This window comes from Cyrtonyx montezumae, unplaced genomic scaffold, assembly GCF_038088225.1.
Source record: "Cyrtonyx montezumae isolate F1298 unplaced genomic scaffold, pur_monq_1.0 scaffold_48, whole genome shotgun sequence".
NCBI lineage: Eukaryota > Metazoa > Chordata > Aves > Galliformes > Odontophoridae > Cyrtonyx > Cyrtonyx montezumae.
In genome coordinates, this window is record NW_027072054.1 from 1535889 (window position 1) to 1560411 (window position 24523).

General features: G+C 60.2%; 1 protein-coding gene across 1 annotated transcript; it reads left to right on the forward strand.

Annotated features, from left to right (window-relative positions):
• Positions 1-5804: 5804 nt before the first annotated feature.
• On the forward strand, positions 5805-23228 carry FMNL1 (formin like 1). The gene is made up of 26 exons (XM_065747726.1): positions 5805-6054; positions 12966-13049; positions 13343-13426; positions 13518-13591; positions 14185-14268; positions 14486-14626; positions 16093-16201; positions 16473-16549; positions 16639-16732; positions 17066-17140; positions 17508-17618; positions 17733-17882; positions 17978-18079; positions 18181-18400; positions 18639-18953; positions 19046-19167; positions 19700-19902; positions 20004-20238; positions 20337-20405; positions 20509-20589; positions 21046-21175; positions 21270-21433; positions 21566-21667; positions 21906-22004; positions 22218-22341; positions 22989-23228. Exons 1-26 carry the CDS (start codon positions 5887-5889, stop codon positions 23090-23092), a joined length of 3321 nt encoding a protein of 1106 aa, XP_065603798.1. The 5' UTR covers positions 5805-5886; the 3' UTR covers positions 23093-23228.
• Positions 23229-24523: the final 1295 nt, after the last annotated feature.

Below are 24523 nucleotides of genomic sequence, written 5' to 3' on the forward strand. Positions count from 1 at the left end.
ACTGAGCATCTCTTGCTCCCTGTACAGTTCCTTTCTCCTTAGATCACTGAGAGGGGTGGGAAAAGGGCTGCCCGAGCTGCCCCAACCCTTTGGCGGTTGGTATCAGTCTCGTCAGTCAGTGCTGCCATGGCTGCCACCCTTGCCTTCTCCAGGAGGGAGGCTGGCTCTGTGCCTGAGGCAGGGATGGCTGTGGCAACATCTCTGAAGTCCATCCAGAGGAAGCATCTTCCCTCTGAGGGAAGCACTGTGCCCTGGCTCTGACCTCATGGCACTTTTCCTTTAGCTATGTATACAAACTGAAGATCCCCCTGTGCCCTCTCTTTTCTATGCTGAACAGCCACTGTTCTCTCAGCCTTTTCTCAGAGGTGCTTCAGACCCTTTGCTGGACTCAGATTTGCAGACTTGCTGAGGTTACCCTGTGCCCCATCATCCAGATCACTAACAAAGATGCTGAGCAAGATGGGACCCAGCACTGCCTCCTGGGGTGTGCTACTAGCTCCTAACCTTCAACTAAACCTGCCACTGCTGATTGCCATCCTCTGGGCTCTGCTGTTCAGGCTGTTTTCAATCCACCTCCTATCACCCATCCAGGCCCCATAGCAGCTTGTTTATGTGCATCCTGTAGGGCAGGCGCAGTGTCAAAGGTCTGACTGAAATCTGCCAGAGCAGCAACATCCAACCTCAACAACTCTTACCAATGCACCCTAAAAACTACCTGGATTGTTTAGGTTCTGCTCTGCTTTCCCTCCAACACTTTATGGGCTCCCACGAAGGACCAGGGCCTGAGAAGGTGAGGCTTTCTGCCACCTGCCTGCAGAGGGCCTCATCTGCTTGTCCTTCCTGCTCAGGTGGCCTGGAGCAGTGCCCATCACAACAGCAGCACTGTTCAGCCTCTTTAGCCCTAAACTGTAAACTCCTGATTTGTTCCTCCTCCATACCCAGATGGAGGTCTGTGCACTTCAGCTGTAACCCCCTACACAGGAGAGGAGAGGTGACCAGACCTTGTCTTCCTATCCTGCTGTTCTGAAAGAGCCTGCATCCCTCCACTGCAATGCTCCAGCTGTGGGAGCCATCTCTCCTCACCTCCAGTATCCCAACAAGATCACAGCCCTGTGACAGCACACACATCTCTAGCTCACGTGGGGTTAAGAGAAGCATTATACTTACCAAAGAAAACTAAAACTAAATCCACTCACTCCAAACTACTGCAGCGACGTGCATCCGGGGGCTCTGAGTGGGCTCTCCCACATGACACAGATGGAAGGGAAACCAGCTTTCAGAGCTGCTGCTGAACAGGCAACAATGAATCTGCTTTCAGATAATTCACTGCTCCCTTTAGGAAGCCTGCGGTCACCGTGGCAGGAGGCTCCCGTGGCAGAATTTGTCATGCTGCAGCAGCCCCCAGAAAAGGTGAAATGAGTCCAGGTGTCTGCAGACCCTTGTTTGGAGGATTTCATGAGTCTTGGCTGCTGGACTAATAGGAAAGGATGCTGTGAACTTCCTGTTTCACTATCGTGGTGTGGACCCTCTCCATGACATGGTCTTATCAGCACACAGGCCCAGCTCATATTTTTGTGGCAAGAGCCTGTTCCTGTTAATAATATCAATTCCTAACAGCTGCTTCTGCATACATTTGCCCATGGGAAGCCAGCAAGAAAGAAATTACTGTGGTACTGCAGGGTTCAAGCATACTCAACTCAGGATTTGGCTCTCTCTTTCCCTTGTAAATAATAGGTGTACTGCAGCAAAGGGAATCCAGATCTCCCAATCCTGGAAGCTGGTGCACACACAGACCTACACTCAGAACACAGGGCAAGTCCCCCCCTCCTCCCCTCCCCCCCAGTCCTCTCTTGGTGATGCTGTAGGTCATTCCCAGCAAGATTTCCGAATATGGCTCTTCAAAGTTTGTATCAGGCAACTCCTGACAAGAGTTCATCTACTTGCTGTCTCTTTCCATAAGTGACATTTTCAGCAGCAGAAGCGAACTCAGTGCTATACAGAACCTGGTAAGACATCAGAGACAGCCACACTTTTCATTTCTAATGATGGGTTCCGGCTGAATTCACAAGTCATTCTGGTTTTGAGTTGGAGGAGAAGATCCCAGAACTGTACAATCATTCCGTATTCTGTCCGTGGTATTAGTCTTCCATTCCCAGAGAAACAGAGGCACTGAGGAACCCTTTTCTCCTCCATTACTCATCCAAGAGCTTTTCTTGATGCTCACATACATCATATCCTAATTTCCACCCATTAGTATCATCTGTTTAGTGTTTTCTTCATTACATAGACTCTGGCTGATCTGAACTCACAAACATCCCTTTGGAACCAAGCAGAATGCCTTCAAGCTGCAGATGATAAGCAAACACAAGTTACATATAATCAACCCCTCAATGAGCTATTTACCAAGTGACATTACCAAAATATTTCTCATTGGGAACTATGTTTATCTCAGTTCGTTTTTCAAACTGCCCACAGCCCTGAACATTCACATCCTGGTGTTCAGACACGAGCTTTCTCCCTGTCATCTTGCCTTTTGCTTCAGTATTTCCCGTACTTGATGCTGCAAACATTAATTTACTTACAGAAGCTGATTCATTTGCAGAAGCCGGTGTCCCCCAGTGTACATTTCCTCCCCTTCCACAGCTTCCCATGGCTTAATGCAGAACAATGAGCACTTGTCAGAGAAAGCAATAGACTAAATGAAGAGTGGAGTTATACCTGGAACTCATTACAATCACTGAGAAATTCAGCAGCACTGAAAATAGAAATCCAATCTCAGCTCTTGCAAGGAAAGGAATTAATAAGTGATCCTTCAATCGAGACAAACTCCCTCTCGTTTACCTTCGCTTCAGCCACACCACTTCAGGGCACCCTTAGCAATCACCGGATGGGTACTAGCAGTGTGCAGAGGAGCGGTGCTGCTGGAAAACCTCCATCAGTGGTTCTCTTCCTCGTTCTTGGTTCCTCTCCTCGGAGCTATGCGAGGAGCAGCCAGCTGCTTCAGGTCCCTTGAGGTTCTGGGTCTCAGTCCGAGCCAAGTGTCGAGGAATAACCCAACCTTTGGGTTGCCGAATCTAGGCGTAAGTGCTTATTCAGAGCAATAGATGTCCCTCGGGCAGCACTAGCATCAAGGAATACTCTTTCTTTGTGGAATCTGTCCCTGTAATTGTGTATTAAGTTAAGCCCGAAGCAAACGCAGCTCCATCCCTCACAGCAACCACAGACACTACGAGGAGCACCCCTCACACACACCAACATGGCGGCCCTCGGCTGACACATGGCCGCGAGCCTCGGCCCCGCCCCACGCACTCAACGGGATTGGTCAGCTCCTGAGTGACCAGACCAATGAGAAATCTCACATCAGCCTTGCACCTCCCGCCACCACTCCACTCCGCGGCTCTGAGGCCTTATTGGCTGCGGGGCCGCCAATGAGTGACCGCCACTCCCGAGGCCCCGCCCCCTCGGGCTCTGTCAGCACCCGACGCCATTTTGGCCCAGGCCACGCCATTCGACGCCACGTTTCTTCAGCTTTGCTCTCGATGGGCTCCATTTGTCCCAGCGCTCCCGGGGCAGCGCGGCCGCGGGCCGGACCCACCGCCCCCGCGATGGGGGTGGGAAGCGTCAGCTGAAGGCTTAGCGGCGGAGCTGAGCCCCGTGGTGGGCGAGGGGCCTCCCCTCAGGCCGTGCTGCCACATGGCCTCGGTCGTGAGGGGATCTGGGTGAGGCTGCACTGCGCGCTTGGGGCCGAGGGAGGGCAGCAGGCGGCCGCGATGCTCCTAGGAGCCGGCTGAGCTGCTGCGGCGTGGCTGAGGTGAGCAGGATGCCTCGTCTTCCTGGTACCACCGCTGCGGGGCTGTGCCAGGGCCCCGCGGACAGCTCGGCCCTGCGGGTGGTGGTCCCCGGGCCTGAGGTCCTACCCCGGCCCACGTGAAACACTGCTCTGTGTTAAAGGGTCACAGCCACTCCGTGATGCCGTACTGCCGTTGCTCTCTTCCCACCACCACAGCCCTCCCAGTGGGCAGGAATTGGGACCACTTGCCTCACTTCTGCCTCTCCTGGTGGTCAAAGCTCTCCGCTTTCCCCCTTGTCCCCTCCTCCTGCCCTGCCCAGGCCAGCGTGCTGCTCTGGTGGCCCTTGGCCTTGATGTGGAACATCCATCAAGGGACCATGCTTGTCCTTCGTGTGGGGCACCACGCATCCAGGATGGCCCCTCTGGTTCCTTGGGATCACAGCCTGGCCCTGTGGGTGGCCTGGGGTTTGTCCTTGGGCTCTTTTTCATACTGTGTCTCCTGCACAAGGGGACTCCTTTCTCGCCCTATACTCCAGCTGTGATTGAGGGGAGCAGATCTGTTTGAGCAGAATCTCAGGGAATTGAATGCAAAATATTTAATGAAATGATGAAATATTTAATGAAACCAAGATATTTAAACTGCAGAGTCAAGCTCTGGAATGTCAGAATGTACCGTAATGTGGGTGACCCCAATTTCTGTGTCTGTGAGCTGCCCGCAGTTTTTCTCAGGCCTTCCAAGGCACGGAGAATGGTGCTCAGTGTGAGGAGGGTGCAGCAGTGTATCAAGGTCGGGTCAGGAATCTGAGGCAGCTGCCTCCTGCCAGCCTTCCCCTGGACACGTCACACATCCCCGTGTGGGATCTGGGGTTTGCAGGGGGTGGGAATGCTTTGAGGCTGTGTGGTGAGGATAACAATCCCTGCTTTGCTGCAGAGGTTGACAGAACAGGTCTGGTTCTCTGAGGAGCACACAGACTTCTGGACTGGCAGGTGGCTTGCCCTGACACCCCGGCAGTTGACTAGGCACACCTTGCAGAACAGGAGATGCTGCGAGACCTAGGCAGACACAGAGCCAGCATTGGACCCCAGGCGGGTGAGTAGGGATGTGTGCGGGGCTGCTGGATGTTGGCACGTGGCAGGGGGTCCTGGTCTCTGTCCTTACATGGCCCTCAGCAGCTCTTTATCTCCATCTCTCTTACCCGGAATAATGTGCTCGTGTAATGGCAGCATTTCAGAACTCCATTTATTGATGCCAGTGCAGCAGGAGCCATGAGGAGATGAATTGCTCCTTGCTCTGCCAGGGCCGTCAGGAGGCAGGAGCTGCATGTTAACGGGGTGAGAACAGCTGCCTCATCCTCTGCCGAGGGCAGTGGGTAGTTCTGTGCCTGTCACGGGCAGGTGTCCCCATGCAGAGCGCCCTGTCCTTGCTGCCAGCTCCTGGAGAGGCACCTCCAGAGCCGGGATAGGGCTCTGGGCAGGGTCTCCTTCCCATCTCCGATCCACCAGCACAGCTGCCTGCCGCCCGTATCCGCCCCAGCCCCGAGGCATGCCGTGACATCCCTGCTGCTGGGGATGCTCAGAGCCCTGCCCAGAGGTGCGGTGAGTTTGCTCAGCTTCAGCTCGCCCTCCTTTGGCAGCCGGGGGGAAAAGAGGAACGGAGGAGAGCCCCCAACCCTCCCCGCCGCCCTCCGCAGCCCCGTCTGCCTCCCTTCCTTACAAAAAATATTAATAAAACGAAACCAACCCCGCCGCGCAGCCGTGGGCTTTGGGACCCTGGAGGCGGGCTGCGGCGGAGGGCGGCAGGTGCCGGGGCTGCGGCGCGGGGCTGTGGGGCACCGCGGCCGGTCGGGACCGGGGCTCAGCGGAGCCCTGCCCGCGGGGCGGGGGTGTAGGCGGGGGGAGGCGTTTGCGGCTCAATAACGCCCAGGAGAAGTTGCAAGCGGCGAAGAGAGACAGAGAAGGGGAAAAACACCCCGACACTCACCCTCCCCATCCCTCCTGCAGCTCTGCTTCCTGCCCAGCCCCGCTCACTGCAGCGTGACCGCTCCGCTCCTCGCCATCCGCGGCACCCCGGGCACCCCGGGCCCGGCGGCAGCGCCATGGGCAACGCGGCCGGGGGCATGGAGGGGGCTGCGGCCCGAGAGAACCGAGACCCCCGGGCTCCGGGCCCCGCCGCCGCCGCCGCCACCCCACCGCGGCCGCCGCCGCCCGCCCGGCTGCCCATGCCCGCCGCGGACGAGCTGGAGGAGCGCTTCAGCCGCGTCCTGGTGAGTCCTGGGGGAGCCGCAGTCCCGCACGGGCTTTTCTCTGCTTTTTTTTTTTTTTCCCCACTCTTTCCCATCCCCGCGGTGTGGGCCGTCTCCTCCCGTTGCTCGCGGGGACTGCCAGGGGGGTGCCCCGAGCTCCGTGCTGCCGGTTCGAGTGACCCTGTCCTCGGCCCCCTAGCCCCGGGGATGCTCTGCAGCTGCGAGGATGGGGCTGAGGAGCCGGGGCCCGGAGCTGGCAGCGCGTAGCCAGCGAGCAGTGCCAGCCGCGCACGCTGCAGCGAGCCGGTGCTACAGATATCAACCTGCCTCGCATACCTCCTCCCCTGCTCCTCTCTGGCACATCCCGGCGGCGCTCTCCCTCCCTCTCTCTCCATCTCAGCGCTGGGGCGAGGACTGGGCAGCTCAGCCCCGGCTCCCTGCGTGTCCTGGGGCAAACTGCCGGCTGTCCGGTGCGATGGGGCGGTGCAGCCCCACAGCTCCGTGAGCCGCTCGGGTAGGCAGAGCAGGAGCTGAGCTGAGTGCCGGGGACCAGCAACGCTGGACTGAGCTGCTGGTCGCTCCTCTCTGTCCTTGGGAGGGGAAGGATGGCCGTGACCTTCGCCGTACAGCTGTGCTGGACGCGGTCCCCGTGCCTGTGCCTTCCCCCGCACTCAGCGATGTGGCCTTTTCCTCCCTCTGCAGCTCCGGAGCGCGGAGGCGAGAGCAGCGCGGCTTTCCCTTCCCGCAAAGCCCCGCACGCCGGGGAGCTGGGGCATGCTCTGAAGGTCGTGGTACCGTGTCTCCACACTCACCAAAAAGCTCCCCGGCAAAGTCAGACCAGCAACGTACCAAGCACAGGGAAACATTTTCTGCTTTTGTATTTGCTGCTTTTATCCCCTTATCCCCTGCAGCAAGCCATGTGCTCACCTGAACCGGTGCAGGAGCAGCAGCCCGGCTCCGGCTGCAGGCACGGCTCTGTTACACAACGAGGGCCAGAGCAGCACCGGTGCTGTGACCTGAGATGCTCTGCAGCACGTGTGGCCCTGTGGCAGGCAGGACCCACCGGCCCATCCCCGCCAGCCCCAGCACAGATTATTTACAGGCTTTTCCACCGTGCAGCAATTACGGGAGGATTACTGGGGACAGGCATCTCAGCTGAAGTGTCTGCTTTGCCTGTACACGGGCTGTGACTTCTCTGCATCTGTTTTGGCTTGCTTGGTCACTGCAGAGGGATCACAGCAAAGGGCTCTGCAGGGTGGGGTCTGGGTGGTGCTCCTGGGACCCCCGGGGTGGGGCTTTGCTGTAACTCGCTGTGTGCCCACAGTGCTGTTTGTTGCTTTGGGTGCAGATGGCAGGATGAGGTTCGGATTGTGGCTGTGCCTGTAATGGCTGTGGGGTGACACGTGCGGTGCTTTCAGGAAGGGGCTGGTGGCTGGGGACCTTGAGGTGCTTCTGCTGCGATCGTGAGGCCTCAGGAAACGTTACTTTCCACTGGTGAGATGGGGCCTAGGTGTGCTCCAGGGCTCAACAGCCTAAGCTGGGAAGTAATCAAAAAAGGCAAAGTGGAGATCCAAAGTCTCTCCCAAACCTCCTGGATTCTGAGCAGAAGCTGTGGCACGGAGCTGCCGGGACAAGTGCGCTGCTTTCAGCGACATGGGAACCGGGCTTCTTGTGAAACCGGGTGTCCCAATCTCTCTTCCTCCTTTCACAGAGGTTCCCTTCCCCCTCCTTCCATCCCACTCAGGGTGAGGGGAGCAGCAGGACCCCCACAACACAAGGACCAAGGACTTCCAGCCACCTGAGCTGTATTTTTAATCACCCCCTAGAAACTCATGTTGTCAGTGGATTTGCTTCTTTACTGCTAAGGGTGTGAGATTAGCAGTGAGGTGTGAACCACTGCGCTGGCAATCTGTCTGTGCCATCACTGGGACAGTCTGAGTCCGTCACGTGGCCTTGGGGTCAGCAGTGCTCAAAGCGTTGTGAGAACACGTCAGAGCAAAACAGTTTCTGGGCAGGTATTCCAAACTGGGAGAGCTACTGGGAAAAAGCCAGACTGAAAGTCATCACAGGAGTGTGGGGCAAGCAGCGGGGTCCTGGGGGTCCCAGCTGCCACCGTGTGCTCAGAAAAGGGGAATTCAGTTTTAGTGCAGAAATTCTGGCTTGTTCCCAGCTAGGGCACTGTGACAGATGCTGCATTGGCCCTGGGATGGCAGGGCTGTTTCTTTGCCAAGCAATTTGGGATGTGCCAGTATGGCTGTGGAGTTAGGGGTTATGGGGACAGGCTGAGGACGGAGTCAGTCGCTGGCTGCTGGGCCAGGGGTGTGCAGGTGTGCGTGTTCATGACAGCGTTGTTTTTCCCCTTTAGTTAACAAGAAGCAAACAAAAAAGTTCAGGGAGGACTTAAATGAAGCTGTGAGATGAGGGCGTGGTGGAGGTGAGCCACAGCTGAGCTCCCTGAGCATCCAAAAATAGCTGGGAGGGCTCTGAGATAGGGACAGTGGTGGCCCTGCTGTGAGGTTTTACTGCTGAGCTGTGGCAGCTCAGCTGGTGACGAGAGCTTTGCTTTGGCTACTTTGGGGACCTGGAGGAGAGATCAGCCCCATCTGAAAGAGCAGAGACCTAAAAACTGTGAGCCCGCGAGGAGCTGAGTGGAAGATTCCCCCAGAGCCCTTTTTTAGCTGCTGGTAGCACCTAAAATCAGCAAGTGCTCTGCAAAATCAGGGCAGCCTGTAGGGCAGGGATGGAAAGCAGGAGACCTCAAAAACTTCACGTTGCTGAAAAGTCATAGTGTGCTGCAGGGCCCTGCGTGGCCGGGAGCCACTGGTGTGCATTTGCAGTTGTCCTGGGGAACCAGCAAACGTCACTGCTGCAGATGTTTGCAGATGTACCGCTGGACGGAGCACGGCACTGAGGCCGGTCACCATGAGCCCCAGCTGCAGCCGTGCTGTGTGCTGGGGGAGCTCACCCAGGAAAGAGAAACGATGCCCTGCTTTCTGCTGGATCCACCCCCAGCCTGGTCCCCACACGGCACAGCAGCGTGTGGGATGCAGAGCTGGCACCGGTGTGGGATGGTGCCGTGGTGTCAGGGTTACTGTGCAGCTCTGCTGATATCCCCAGCATCCCCACACGGGGATGTTTGCCCACACAGCCCAACGATGGGAAGGAAGCCTGTGCTTGTGTCTCCTAGGTGAAGCCAGAGGATGTCCCGATGTGGGGATCCCCACCCATGCTGGCGCCAGGCGGGCACTCAGTGGGGAGGCAAGTGTGGCTGACAAGTCTCGTTTCCCCACCGTGTGCTCAGAGCAGCTTCTGCTTGTGCTTAAAATAGAGCTGGGAGCAGCAGGCAGCAGGGAGGCTTTGGCCGCAGCTGCACGGTAGCAAATGCCTGTCCCTTAGCAACTCCTTAACCTCCCTTGGGGTGGGCTCTGGCCCCTGGTGGGGTGCTGCCTGCTCTTCTGCCAACTTTTCCCTCTGACACCTTGGCAGGTTTGGGACCTGGCCACGGCTGGCTCCAGGGACCCCCTCGCAGAGTGAGATGCTCCTGGAAGCACTGCCCCAGCCCTGACTGCTGTGTGTTGGGGTTTGGGAGAGCCCAGGCAGCCCCAGTACCTGGTGCTGAGCCTTGGAAAGAAACTGTGGCCTCTGTGCTCCATCATAGTACCAAGGAGAGATGCGCTTGCTGGAGTGGGGGTGGTGCTGGTGCCTGTCACTGAGAGGGACAACATAGGAAGCCCTGTGCCAGGGAGCAGGTGTGCTCCAAGCCCTACCTGGCAGGAGCATCACCTTCACAGCAACACCACAAGGGCTGGAGCATCCTGGGACTGGCACATCCCATCAGCTGCCAGCCTGCCCTCCTGTTGTTGTCAGTCTTCCCTATGGCCTTGGGGTGCTTGAGCTGGGGTGCTGTCCTGTTCCTGCTGCCCAGCATCTGGGCCTTCACACTGGGCTGGGAGCAGCTTCCCATCGCTGTTGCATGGCTCTGCATCTGCCATGTGCTGCACACACACATCTGCACGTGAGCCTCCAGCTCTCAGCCCCACATGCTGCCTCACTGCTCCCGGCCCCGTGCAGGTCGGGAAACCACAGAAGACGCCTCAGCAGCTCAGCCACGATTCCTAAGCAACGGGCGTCTCGTTTCAGTCTGGGTTTCACTCGAGCTGTCCGAGCAGCCAACCAGTGACGGCAGCACCGCGCATGTTTTGCAGAGCAAACACTTCCGTGGTGGATGCTTTTAATTTTCTCTCTGAGTGCAGAGACTGGCTCTGCTTGAAGGCTGCTCGGGGTGTGGAATAAAAAGGGAGCGCCTCACACCCAGAACCCCTCTGCCTGCCCAGCACAGCTCCTCTGCACGACCTCGTGCTGTCATTGGTACACCCAGAAGTCCTTTTCGTAATGGGAAATGATGTAGGTGCTGCTTTGCCTCCCCCTGTCTGGTTTCAGGTGCAGGGTAAAACCCTGCACAACCCTGCAGCAAGCCCTCCCCATGCTGGCTTTGGCTTTGGTGGGGGTCCCAGCCAGCCACCTCCTTCCAGGGCATCACTGAGGTGTCCCCGCAGGCACTGGGGATGTCAGGCCCCTGAGGGACTTGGTGGCATCTCTTCAGGCCACCAGGAGCACAGCAGGCAGTGGTGCTGCTTGGTGCCCGTGTCTGCTGTGGTGGACTGTGCAGCCAGGTGGAGGTGCACCCCATGGCACAGTGGGACGGGCTCAACACTGCATGCTGGGTGGGATGAGGGTGCCAGGCTGGGATGTCCCCTTGTCCCCCCTCCATCCTTATCCTCACCATCCCTATCCCCCAAGGAGGAGCACTAAGTCCTGCCATTACCACCAAGAGGTCTCCTTGTACCACTCTGCCTCACATCCCCAGAAGCACCAGGGCTCCCACCAGGAAGCGAGAACCAGTTTCTTTGTGCTCCTGGCTGATACCACGGACCACAGCAGAGTGTCCTGGGTGGGAGGCCACTTCCTTCCCCTGTACCACGTGCCTTTGTGGGGAAGGCATCCACCACCCTGTTTGTAACCCAGACAGTGCCACATCCTGCCCCTGGGCCCAGCCCTGCTTGGTGAGGAAGGGGCTGTACGCTTGCAGCAGCTTGGTGGCAGAGCCTGTGCATGGCCACCTCTGTAGGGGCATCTCTGACATCCCATTCTGCCTGCATCCTTGGGGCAGGGAACCCATGTTTGTTCCTGGCTTTTCAGGGCTCCACAGCTGGTAAAATCAGGCCCTGCTGGTTTAATGTTTAGATTGTCTTGAGAGAAGCCAGAATTAGCACTTGATGGTCTCTGTGGATACCTTCCAACTCGGGACATTGTATGTTCTTTGGAACAGCCCAGTGCAAAGCTTATAGGTGCGCTGTGGACTTGGGGTCTGCAGGGTCCCTGTCTGCTCACACAGACAGTGGAAACCATGAAGACAGGGACTGCCAGCTGAAAGAGCACTGGGGCTGTCAGTCACCCAGTGCAGGTCCTGTGCAGTAGTCTGGGATGTGTCACTGCCTTTTCTGTCCCAGGACCCATCCAGCCTCTCCGATGCAGCCCGGTGGCCTCGCAGTGAGGCTGTTTGTGGCCTCACTGCATGATTTGGTGTTGGTGCTGAGCTCACCCGCTGTGGGCAGGTGGGATGGAGCAGCTGGCTCCAGGCAGCCCAGCCACATCCAGACCACCAGTGGCTCGACAAGATGGTGTGGGGCTCCAGGCAGCTTGGTGACCATGGCCTTGGCCTCCCTGTAGGCTCCTTCCTGCCCCCATCACCCTGGTTTGGTTTGTTGCAAAAGCAGCCTGACAGGTCGTTGGTGGGAGGTGGGCACTGAGGTTTCTGTTCCTGCCTGGTGTGTTGGTACTTCTCTTTCATGGGCTCCTCTGTGGCTACCTGCATCCCTCCTGCTTGGCTCAAATTCTGGCCAAACCCTTGTGGGATTCCCCAGGGATGTGGCTGTCCCAACAGCTGCACCCACTGGTGACTGCACCTCATATCCCTGTGCTGGGGAACCCCAGAACTGGAGGTTAAGGTGTTTCAACAGAGTTGGATCTGTGCACTGTCTCCATGTGCTATCACTCGGTCTTGCCAGGCCTTGGGTTTTCCAGGTTCTCCTCCTGCTTTTTGAGGGGCTGAATCTCAGAGAAATTGCTCTTTGGGGAAATAAAATCTCAAATGTTTTAAACTTGACACACCTGCTCCATGCTGGAGGCACAGTGGGGTGCTCTCTCGAGGTCACCCCTCAGTGTCCCCACACCTCTGGGATGTGCTGGCACTCTGTGCTGCAGGAGCTGAGCCCGGGGTGTCCCAGGGCCCCCGGACGTGGTGAGGAGCAGTTTCGGTGGCTGCCTCTTGCCATTTGAGGAGCGGAAACCACGTCACATCCTGCTTGGGCAGCCGCGGTGGTGGAGAGGCTGATGGGTGGGGAGGCGGCGGGGCTGGGTTGTGCAACGCTGGCACGAAGGGATGTGGTGACTTGCAGCACCCTGCCCTCAGATCATGTCCACAAATAAACACTGATTTCACCATTCGGGCCTGCTGTGTGCCTGCAGGCAGGGCTCAGGGCCATCCATCACCCTCTGGCTGTGGGGACTCAGCCCCATCCCCAACCTGGGTACCCATTTGGGGTGGTGGTGCTGCTGGGCTGGGATCTGGGATGGCTGAGGCTGGGAGCATCGCGCCCTTGTGATGTGGAGGTGTGGCTTCAGTTTTTGCCCCAGAACCCCCTGTCCCCCAGCTCCTGTGCCTTCTGCAGTGAGGATCCCAGACACCCTTGGACAGGGACATTGCTGATGGGTCTATGTCACCAGATGGCGACACGATAACATCCTGGGGACGGCAGTGTCCCCATGGTCCCACTGACAAGCAAAGACATTGTGTGCTGAGTGAATGGGGAGTGCCATGTGCTCAGAGGGGACTCGGGTCAGCCATGCCCCTGACACCTGTCTCCCCACAGAGCTCCATGAACCTGCCCCCGGACAAGATGAAGCTGCTCAGCCAGTATGACAATGAGAAGAAGTGGGAGCTTGTCTGTGACCAGGTGAGGTCTGAGTGCTGCCTGGCACCTTGCTGGCCCTGCTCCTGGCCCTGTCCCCAAATGCCACTCACGGTTGGTGGCTGCTGGTACATGAGGCTGGAGCGGTGGATCCGAGCGCTGGCATCCATCTCCATTAGTCAGACAGCAGCTTATTAACCTGATTAAACATTTATAAGCAGCCATCTGCAGCACAGGGGGTGGGTGGCTGCTGCAATTCTGGGCAGCACTGGGAGCTGGGACATTCCCTTGTGCTTCAGGCAAGTGTCCTGGCTTCAGCCTCTCTGTGTGGTTTGTAGGAGCGTTTCCAGGTGAAAAACCCTCCGTCTGCCTACATCCAGAAGCTGAAGAGCTACTTGGACACGGGTGGTGTGAGCAGGAAGGTGAGGACTGCCTTGCATCTTGCGAGTCTGCACTTGTTCCCCTGTACTGGTCACTGGCCTAGTGACCATTTGGCTCTCCCTGTTCCCCTAGTTCAAGCGGCGAGTGCAGGAGTCGACCCAGGTACTCCGAGAGCTGGAGATTTCCTTGAGGACCAACTATATTGGGTAAGGAGCGCTGAGCAGGGGGCCTTTGAGAGAGGGACTCGCATGCTGGTGGCTTCTGGCTGTGGGAATGACAGTGTGATGTGGAGGCATGGGGTGGAGGCTGGTGGCCTCATCCTGCCTGTCTGGGAGGGCTTTCATGGGAGGATGGAGGTTCCAAGGCAGCAGCCAGCTGTGCTCTGAGAGCTGCAGAACCCAGTTCCCATTTTGTTCGTGCCAGTTTGCTGCCACCCATGGGTCCCAAATAGGACCCAGCCCCCCATGCGGGGTGCCATAGTCCCCTGTGGCATGGGGGTTTCTTGTTATTTGGGCATGGAGACCCACTGCCCAATGCTGGGCTGTTCCATAGAGGGGGTGGCAGAGCCCATGGGCTGTGTCCCTTGCAGGTCAGGAGATGGGGCTTTGTGTGGCACCCACCTGTCTTGCAGAGGTGGCACATGGTGGTGCCATGTCCCCTGCATGTCCCTTTCTGGGAACATTGGCCAGGGTGTGCCTTAGTGCCTTCCCCACCCCGGGGAGGCTCAGCCGGTGATGTGGAAGGGGAGGTGGGAGAAAGAGAAGAGTTGGCATACCCCACTAACCCTTCTTCTCCTCAGCTGGGTCCAGGAATTTCTCAACGAGGAGAACAAGGGGCTGGACGTGCTGCTGGAGTACCTCGCCTTTGCCCAGTGCTCTGTCGCGTACGTCTCTGCTGCTGCTGGCATTCCGGGTGCCCCTTTTTCCCTGATCCCCTGCCCTGATTCTTTGTCACTGGGCTGGGGTCAGCCTACCAGAGGGGCTGGGTGGGCTTGGGGGGCTCTGAACTGCCCAAGTTTACAGCCCTGGATGTCCCCACATGTCTGCTGGCATTGAGGTTTCTCCTTGCCCATCTATCTCTGTCCCCACATGGGACACTAGGTATGACATGGAGAGCACTGAGAACGGCAGCCCAGGCTCTGAAAAGGGCAAGCCCCTGGAGCAGTCACTTGAGGACCTGAGCAAAAGCAACTCCTCATCTCCCACGCACGGCATCTCCAAAGTGCGGCACCTCACTGTCAGGTAACATGTGGCACCCAGCACCGGCCCCCACTCTGCCTCGCTGCACCCTGGCCCCGCCATGCCGTGCTGATCCGACTCAGAGTGGGGCTCAGCAGGGAGATGCAGTCCTGGTCCTAGAAATGGGTTCCCATTACAGTGGGGGGGTGGGGAAGGACAAAATCATGTGTGCTTCCAGCGGTGGATAAACCCTGCTGGGAGCTCAGGCAGGAGCGTGGTTGGATCCATTCTCAGTGCTGCTCCCTGCTGCAGAATGCCCTGCCCAAATCCAGGAGTGGGGTGATCTGTGAATTAGCAAAATCAGAACTGCTTGAGATTTGGGGAAGCAAATCGCTAACTCACTGCCACACTGAATATGGGAGGGTTTAAAAACAGCAAGGGTTTGAATGTGACCAGGCCTGCACCCTCTGAGTGGGCCCTGCCAGCTGGCGGCCCTCGCTTGCTAACCCTGCAGCCCTCTTCTAACCCCGCTCTTCTCTTGCACGCTGCCGGGGGATGCGCTCACGGTAGGTGACGGGGCCGGGGTGCTGGTGTGGCAGATGCCCCACTGGGGCCATGCTGTCCCTGCTGACTTGCTGCTGGCTGTGGTGTGGGGACAGTCCTGCAGTCGTCCCCAGTAGTCAGGGCGGACTGAGGGGACACACAGCTGTGGCCACACTAGGAAGGGAAACAGCTGTCATAGTGTGGCTGGGGACGCCCTCAGGACCACAGGGCCACTCACCACCTGCCAGCACCTCCGGAGGAGCCGGTGTGTCCCCAGCCCCAGGGACAGGTCAGGAGTGATGGCTTGGATGTGGCATCTGTGGGGTGTCAGCCCTTCGTGACCTGCCATGACCCAGCCTGGTTGCAGGCTTAGGAGGGCAGCACTTTGGTGCTTGGTGCCAGCCTCTGCAAGCAGCAGCAGCTGCCCTGCTTGCCCCCGCCCACATTCCCACGGCCCCCAGCTCTGTGTCCCAGCTGTCCCGTGGGCTGCGCCGGAGCCCTGTTTCTCCCTCCTGTCCTGCAGGCTCTAACGTGCCTCCAGCTGCTGCCTCTCGAACCAGCACATCCACACCCTCCTCCACCACGTCCACCCCAGCGTCCCCTGCAGCGCCCCAGGCAGCGATGGGGACAGTTGCCCCAGGTCACCTGGCAGCTCCTATTCGCCCCGGTGAGCCTCCAAGACTGCCCATGCGTGAGGGGCACCTGGCCTTCCTGCCACCTCGGCCCCACCATGACCCACCCCCGGCGCTGAGCGTCCCTTGGGCTTGCAGATGGGGATGGCCACTGAGCCAGACACTGGGGCTCCCTCCTTTCGGGATGCAGCTGGCTTGGTCTCTGGGTTCCTGCTGCTGGCTGGTGAGCCCAGGGCCACCAAGGTCACTGCCTGACCCCTTCACCCGCCCACCCCTGCGCTGCCCTTGCCCTGCTTGTGCTGCGCCCCACAGGTACCCCCACACCCCCTGCTCAGCTGCCTTCTTGCCTGGCAGGCTCAACCCCTCGCACAGCAGGAAGGCACTGAGGAATTCCCGCATTGTCAACCAGAAGGATGATGTCCATGTCTGCATCATGTGTCTCCGTGCCATCATGAACTACCAGGTGGGGCACCCACTACCAGGGGGATCCCTGAGGGACCCCCAAAAGCTTCCGGCCCCTATGCTGCCCTCTTCAGGGCATTGGGATGGAGTGAGAAAGAGGAGTACACATCCACTCTGATGGCACAGGGACACCCAGCCTTTGCACTCATATGTCCTCACTCAGCCACCTGTACAGTGGGACGATGGCAGGGACATGTCACAGGATCCCAAGGGGTCCTTGGGCTGTGCCAGAAGATGCCTTATGACTTCATTCATAATCCTTTTCCCCCCAGTCTGGCTTCAGCCTGGTGATGAACCATCCAGCCTGTGTCAATGAGATCACCCTAAGCCTCAACAACAGGAATGCCAGGTAAGATCTATCCCCTGTCCCCTGTCCCCTCACGTACCCCACAGCCCTGATTCACGCCCTGTGTTCATGCCCTGATTCATGCCCTGCAGGACCAAGGCACTCGTGCTGGAGCTGCTTGCTGCTGTCTGCCTGGTCCGAGGCGGCCATGACATTATCCTTGCTGCCTTTGACAACTTCAAGGAGGTGAGTCTTCAGCAGGGACACAACATCCCCATGATGACACCTATGTTTCTTCCTCAGTTTCCTTTTATGCAGCAGAGCCCTGCCCCATTGGGGCACTCTTGATCCTAAAAACTCCTGTCCCTTAACTCATTTGAGGCCACTTAAACTGTGGGGCTCAATGTCCTTATGCAAGCACTTGTGTCCAGGGCCATGTCCTGGCTGGACCAGGGCACTGAGCAATACCCAGCAGGGCTGAGGTGGCCTCGCCAGTGACCGTCTGCTGCCCTGACACCCCCAGGGGGTGCCCACTCTAGCCTTGCCCTTCCCAGCCCTCAGTCCCTGCTCCCACCCCAGGTCTGCGGTGAGAAGAATCGCTTTGAGAAGCTGATGGAGTATTTCCGAAATGAGGACAGCAACATCGACTTCATGGTGAGTGTTTAACAAGGCAGGGGACCCATAGCCTGAGGACCCACAACCTTGGGTCAGCTCCCATGGTTCCCCAGGCCTCTTGGCCATATCCCCAGCCATGGGGCTGTCCCCTCTGTGCTGTGTCCCCAGAAGCATCTGGTCCCTCCCCAGGGTCCCAAGGGCTGTCAGGTGGCTGTGCCGTCCCCACTGCGTTGTGTCTCCAAGGCACCATGCCATTCTGTTCATGAGGGCAGCTGAGCCACCACGGTGTTCCCAGATCATTGTGTCCCCAAGGGCTGTGGAGCAGCTGGCTGTTTCCCAGCTCCCCAGGGCAGTGAATCCACCGTGCCATGCCCGGGGCCGTGCTGAGCCTGCTCCCATCCCACAGGTCGCCTGCATGCAGTTCATCAACATCGTGGTGCACTCAGTGCAGAACATGAACTTCCGCGTCTTCCTGCAGTACGAGTTCACCCACCTGGGGCTCGACCAGTACCTGGAGGTGGGTGGTGCCCACTTCCCCAAGCCCCTCCGCGATCCTGGCAGTGGGACGGGGGTGGGTGGATGCTGTGGTTGTCCCCGGCCGTGACGGTGCCACCGGCTGTCCCCATGGCAGACTCTGCGTCTCACCGAGAGCGACAAGCTGCAGGTGCAGATCCAAGCCTACCTGGACAACATCTTCGATGTGGGGGCCATGCTGGAGGACTCAGAGACCAAGACGGCTGGGCTGGAGCACATGGAGGAGCTGGAGGAGCGTGTCAGCCAGGTGGGACGTGGGCGCGTGGGCCGGAGCTGCTGACGCAAACCTCACTTGGGGCGGGTGGCGGCCGCGGCTGAACGACACCGCCTCATCCCCCACAGCTGACGGAGAAGCTGCAGGATGCGGAGAACGACTCCATGGCCAAGATAGCGGAGCTGGAGAAGCAGCTGAGCCAGGCGCGGCGGGAGCTGGAGGCACTGCGGGTGAGCGCCCATGGGTGCTGCGGTGCCACTGTGCGGCGGGGAGTCTCGTTCGGGGTGCGAGGGGGACACCGGTGACACGCCGGGCTTTGTCACCACCGCAGGAGCAGCTCAGCCCGCCGCGGCCGCCCAGCCCGCCGGCCCCGCAGCCGCAGGAGTGCTACCGGCTGGCACTGGAGCGGCGGCTGGCAGAGCTGGAGGAGAAGGGGTTAGTGCAGATCCTGCGTGGGCCCGATGGAGACGTCGCCATCGAAATTGTCCCCGTCGTCATAGAAACTACAGCAGCCCCCGTGGTTACCGGAGAGGCCGCCGCCACCAGCACAGGTACCACGGGTGCAGGGAAATGGCAGCTGCCTGCCGTGTCCCCGGTGTCCCCTTCATGCTTGGGACAGGTGACACAGAGGAGGGGTGGCAGTGTGTTCAGGCACAGCAAAGGAAACTGAGGTGGGGAGCGTGGGGATGCGCCCAGGGACATGGGGTCACCCCGTGGCAGTGGGATCTTGGAAGTGGGACCGTGTCCTGCTGTAGTGTCGACTCACCCACTTCTCCTTTCCCTTTGCAGATACTCCGGCTCCACCTCCATCTCCTGCCCCAGCACCCACTGCCCCAGCACCCACTGCCCCAGCACCACCCTCACCGCCACCGCCCCCACCACTGCCTGGGTCTGAGCCTGTGCCCCCCGTGCCCCCTGCCCCCCCACTGCCCACGGGTATCACACCCCCCCCAGCCCCTCCACTGCCGGGTGCCCAGGTACCCCCACCACCCCCACCGCTTCCTGGGGGCCTGGAGGGCCCCGTGCCACCCCCACCGCCACCCCCACCGCTTTGTGGGCAGCCCCACACTGGACCAGGTGCCCCCCCTGCTGCCAGCGGTTCAGGTGAGTGGGGCCTGGGATGCTGGGATGTTTCTGCAAACACTCTGAGATGGGGTCTGGCCCCCCAGTGACACTGCCCTGCTCTCACCTTGCAGTGAAGGTGAAGAAGCCGATCCAGACCAAGTTCCGCATGCCTGTCTTCAACTGGGTTGCACTGAAGCCGAGCCAGATTGATGGCACCGTCTTCACCGAGCTCAACGATGAGAAAGTGCTGCAGGTGAGGCCATGGGGGCATGGGGGGTTGGGAGCAGGGGGCTCCGCATGGCTGGTGTCCTCGCTGCAGCTGCACTGACGTAACCCCGCGTTCATCACCCGTGCACCCGCATTGCGGCCATGCTGGCTTTGAACCCACGCCCACATGGCACCCATCTGTGTCACTGCCTCACGGGGCTCAGGGGAGATGGAGGTCAGCGTGATGGAGGATAGCAACATGGGATCTGCCCTGACTTCTTCCTGTCGCCCCCTCCTCGTCTCCTCACTCCATCCTCTCACTCTGCCTGTATCTCCTTCCTCATCTTCATCCTCTGCCTTCTTTGTGCTCCCTCACTTCGTTGCTTCACCCCCTCATTATTCCACCCTTGTCCTCCTGTCCCATCCCTGTCCTGTCTCCATCCTCTCACCTCCTCCTCATCCCCTTCCTCAATCCTCTTCCCCCTCCCACTTATTCTGTGTCACAGTCCTGTGGCCCCCACCTTGTCTCGTGTCCCACCGCAGGCCCCAGCAACGCCCTCAGCCCTCTGTCCCCACAGGAGCTGGACATGAGTGACTTCGAGGAGCAGTTCAAGACCAAAGCACAGGGCCCTGGCCTGGACATCAGCGCCCTCAAGGTGAAGGCCACGCAGAAAGCCCCCAGCAAAGTCACGCTCATGGAGTCCAACAGGGCCAAGAACCTGGCCATCACGCTCCGCAAGGGCGGCCGCAGCATCCAGGACATCTGCACGGCCATCGAGACGTGAGTGTCCCCTCCTCAGTGGGACGAGGTCCGCATGGAGCGCTTGGGGTGGCGTGGGGTGGGCTGCGCTTTGGGGTGATGGGGTCGGCACCGCACTGCAGGTACGACCAGCAAGCGCTGAGCCTCGACTTCCTGGAGCTGCTGCTGCGCTTCCTGCCCACCGAGTACGAGCGGACGCTCATCGGGAAGTTTGAGCGGGAGCAGCAGCCCCCGGAGGAGCTCTCGGAGGAGGACCAGTTCATGGTGCGCTTCAGCAAGATCCCGCGCCTGGCCGAGCGCATGAACGTCATGATCTTCCTGGGCAACTTCACCGACACGGCCCAGCTGCTCATGCCGGTGCGTGGGGCTGTGGGCGGTGCTGGGGGGGCGGTGCTGGGGGGGCTGCGAGGGCGCCATCCTGCAGCGAGACTCACACACTTCCCCTCCGCCCACAGCAACTCAATGCCATCATCGCCGCCTCCATGTCCCTCAAGTCCTCCAGCAAGCTGCGCAACATCCTCGAGGTGAGGGGTGCGAAGGGGTGGCCCCAAGGGAGGACACTGGGGACATAGGGGGGCTGCTGGGGTGCGTGGGGGCCGTGGCAACCTGTCTGGGGTGTCTCTTCAGATCGTCCTGGCCTTTGGGAACTACATGAACAGCAGCAAGCGTGGGGCGGCCTACGGCTTCCGGCTGCAGAGCCTCGATGCGGTACGTTGGGTGCAGGCCCTGCACACACAGGCAGTGTCACTGCATAGGGACACCCCGTGGGAGTGGAAGGGTGCAGTGACCAGCTGAGGGTGGGGGTATGTGGGAAGAAGCTGTGAGGTGACGTGGGGAGCAGTGGTAGGGATAAAGGGCCAGGGGAGCAGCTATAGGAATGGAGAGGCACGGAGCTAGCTGTGGGGACAGAGGGATCCATTGGAGCTGGTATGGAGATGGAGGGAAGAGGGGACTAGCAGTGGGATTGGAGGGATGTGAGAACTAACCATGGGGTTTGGAGGGATGCAGAGATCAGCCAAAGGGATGGAGGGGCACAGGGAGCAGGTGTAGAGTTGGAGGGATGTGTAAGCACAGAGAGACGTGGAAACCAGCTATGGAGAAGGAGAGCTGCCCCAAGCAGGGGGCAGTGGGATGTGGGGTGGGGCTGACACTGCTCTCCCCCAGCTGCTGGAGATGAAGTCAACAGACCGTAAGCAGACACTGCTGCATTACCTGGTGCGGGTGATCACGGAGAAGTACCCTGAGCTGACCGGCTTCCACACCGAGCTGCACTTCCTTGACAAGGCGGGCACAGGTGGGCTGGGGACCATGGTGGGTGCAGCCCCCACCCAGGGACCGTCTGAGCCTGCCCTGAGCCTGGTGCTGGTTGCTGATTGTCCTCCCTGCAGTCTCCCTGGACGGCGTGTTGCAGGACGTGCGGAGCCTGCAGCAGGGCATGGAGCTCACCCGCAAGGAGTTCATGCGGCAGGACGACAGCCTCGTGCTCAAGGAGTTCCTCAAGACAAACACAGAGCTGATGGAGAAGCTGCAGGCCGACAGCAAAACTGCCAAGGTGGGTGCTGAGCCCCCAGTCCTGTGCGGGGATGCTGTGGGGCACTCTCTGCTCACACCTGTGCCCCATGGGAGATGCTGTGGCAGGGCTGCTGCCACCCCCCACCCCCTACATCTCTGTCTATTCCCACAGGAGGCCTATGAGTCGGCTGTGGAATACTTTGGGGAGAACCCCAAGACCAGTCCTCCCACTACTTTCTTCCCCATGTTCATGCGCTTCATCAGAGCCTACAAGGTAGGAGGGGATGGGGGTGGCCTGTTCTTGGGGGATGGGAAGGGATGAAGCCACGAGTGAGGCTGGGGCTCCCTGGTCACATCAACCCCAGCACCCATAGCCACACTCCAGGGCAGCTGCACATCCTAGCTCCCTGGGCTGGGCTGCTGGGGACCACCAGGGAGATATAGAAGGGGACTGCACTCCCAGCCCCACAGCAGCCCCCAGCTCGACGCACCCTCCCTGTGCTTCTCTCCAGAAAGCAGAGCAGGACATTGAGCTGTGGAAGAAACAAGAAGCTGCGGCCAAGGAGGCAGAGTCCGGCTCCCCCTGCAGCGAGGAGCAGCGCGACCTGAAGGTACGCGGTGCTGGGACGGGGCCCGCATTACTGCTCCAGCAAACCGCACGCAGCCGCAGCCGGGAGGCAGCAGCCCGATCTGAGCCCTCCCGGGGCGGCCTCGCTGCACCCGGGGCACTGTGCTGCTGGGAGAGGGCAAAGGGCTTCATCAGCTCAGCTGGGGGGAGAGGGGCAGTGCAGGGATGTGCTGCTCACTCTGCTGTCCCTCTGCAGTCGCCCTTCCAGAAAGCCAAGCGGCAGCAGATGGACATGATCGCTGAGCTGAAGAAGAAGCAGATGGTGAAGGAGCCGCTCATTTACGAAGGCAAAGACGGGGCCATTGAGGACATTATTTCAGGTGAGTGGCACGGCGTCCACGCTGCAGCCGTGCCTGGGGCTCAGGCTGCGCCAGCACACGGCCCCTGGGGGCAGGGCACGGAGCTGTGGCTCATCACGCAGTGCTGTCCTGGGCCGGGCCCCCAGCTCTGCCGTCTCAGTGGCACGGCAGGGACAGCCTCGGGGATGTGGGGGTATCAGCGAGGAGTGGAGGGCCCCCGAGCTCTGTGGGGAGCCCAGACCCACCTGCAGCACCTTCCTGTCGCACGCAGCAGGGCTGCCCTGTCTCACAGCTCTTCCTCCTCTTCTGCTCCTTCTTCCTTCCCTCCTTCCTCCTCCTCGCTGTCTCTGGATTGCTGTGCTCAGCTCTGAAAACTGTTCCTTTCACGGCCCGGACGGGCAAGCGCTCGTCCCGGCTCTTCTGCGATGTGAGCATCCACGAGGAGAGTCCCCTGTAGCGGCCGCCCGTAGGTAACGGGGCGGGGGGCGAGGGCACGGCGGATCGGCAGGGCCGGGAGCGGGGCACGCGCACCGCTTTCCTGGCTGCTCTCCTCCCCCCGCGCGCGTCCGAGCAGCGTGCTACCCAGGGGGTGCGGGGGGGCTGCATCCCGCAGGGGCGGGCGGGCCCGGCTGCGGCTCACTGCCGCTCCGCAATTCCTCCCGCTGCAGATCTGCGGAACAACCCGTACCGGCGCGCAGACAAAGGCCGCGGCAGCGCCAAGAAGCGGACGGCGGGGCAGAGCCTGCAGGCGACGGCGGACATCGCTCTGTGAGGGGGATCGGGGCCCGGGGTGGGGGGCGGTGCCCACCCACAGCTCCAGCCGCCCCCCGCCCCCCCATGGTCGGCCCCAGCGCTTGCTTCGTGACGCTGCCGAGCTCTTTTCCCAGCGGGGTGGGAGCGCTGGGAGCCCCCGCAGGGGCGGCCCTATCCCTGCCCAGAGCTGCGCTCCCGGCCCCGGGGCGGCCCCGCACACCGCTGCGGCCCTTCAGCTGCCGGCGCCTTCGACCTCGTCCCGCCGGAGAGGAGCGGGGCCGGCCGCTGGGGCCCCTCCCGTCCCCGCGGAGCCCTTCGACACCGCGTTGTCCTCTGCCGCAGAGCCGGGCGGGCGCGTCCCCTCCGGCGCGGAGCTGCTGCGAGCGGCCCACCCTGGGCACGAGCCCCACGAGCGGCACGGGTGCTGTTCTGCATTCACTTTCGACGTCTTCCTTAACACCTCCGCGCTGAGGGAGCCGGGCCCGGTGCTCCCGTGGCTTCTCGCCGGGTGGGCACCGGCCCACGGCCCCCGCTCACCCCACGCACCGCCCCCTTCGCCACCGCCGCCCGCGGGGCAGCGCGGCTCCCGCTGTAACTGCGTCGCTCCGACGGAGGGGTGGGAAACGAATGTGTAACTTATAAACGCCTCCGAAACGCAGCACATTAAGTGCTAATTTGTACACACTGTTATTTTTATACGCCGAGGCGCTGTTGGAGCAGAGCTGTAATCAAATAAAGCGGCCCCGAGGGCGGAGCGGTGCGCGGGACGGGCGCTGCGCTGGGAGCTGTGCCCCGCTCCGCTCCGCCCTCCGGGACAGCGCAGCCATGGAAATGAACACCGTCTTTTGTTTTTTCCTCTCCTTTCATCCCCGGCTTTTATTTCCTTTCTCCCGGTGAAACTTTGGTTTCCAGAAACGGCAGCTTTGTGAAGTGTCACTCGTGCAGTGCTGCCCTCGGCCCCGCGCTGCTGTGCCACAGTGGGCATTCCGAAGGAAGGATCTCTGCGACCAAAGCACCGTGTGCTGAGACAAAAGCCTTCCCTGAGTGTCAGCGCCGCAGTCTCCTGGAAGCGCCGTTTTTCCACCTGTCCCAGCAAAAGCAAAAGCAGCCACGGCAGCGGGAGAGCAGAGAGGGGAGCTCAGGATGGCAGCACGACCTTCGTGCCCCACGGATCAGCCCCCGCCTCAGCACGGTATGAAAACACCACTGCTTCGCACCAGGGACCACTACAGAACAGCACAGGCAGGAAAGGAGCAGATGGAGGTGTGGGTAATGCTGTGCAGGGACGGAAGGACACCCACGTCCTCCCCCCATCCCCCCCCTGCACCCACAGCCCCCAGAGCAGCATTAATGCTGTTGGTGAAGTGTAAAGTTGCTGGGAAACGACACACAATGTTTTAGTGGGATACCACCTCGTGGCTGCAGCTGAGGACAGCTGGGAGCCCATTTC

What these genes read in the sequence shown, in the direction of transcription:
- FMNL1 (XM_065747726.1), top strand. Translation starts at nt 5,887, where the DNA reads ATGGGCAACGCGGCCGGGGGCATGGAGGGGGCTGCGGCCCGAGAGAAC. An exon ending in AGCGCTTCAGCCGCGTCCTG is followed by an intron (nt 6,055 to 12,965) that starts GTGAGTCCTGGG and finishes GTCTCCCCACAG; the next exon opens with AGCTCCATGAACCTGCCCCC. An exon ending in ACGATGAGAAAGTGCTGCAG is followed by an intron (nt 19,168 to 19,699) that starts GTGAGGCCATGG and finishes CTGTCCCCACAG; the next exon opens with GAGCTGGACATGAGTGACTT.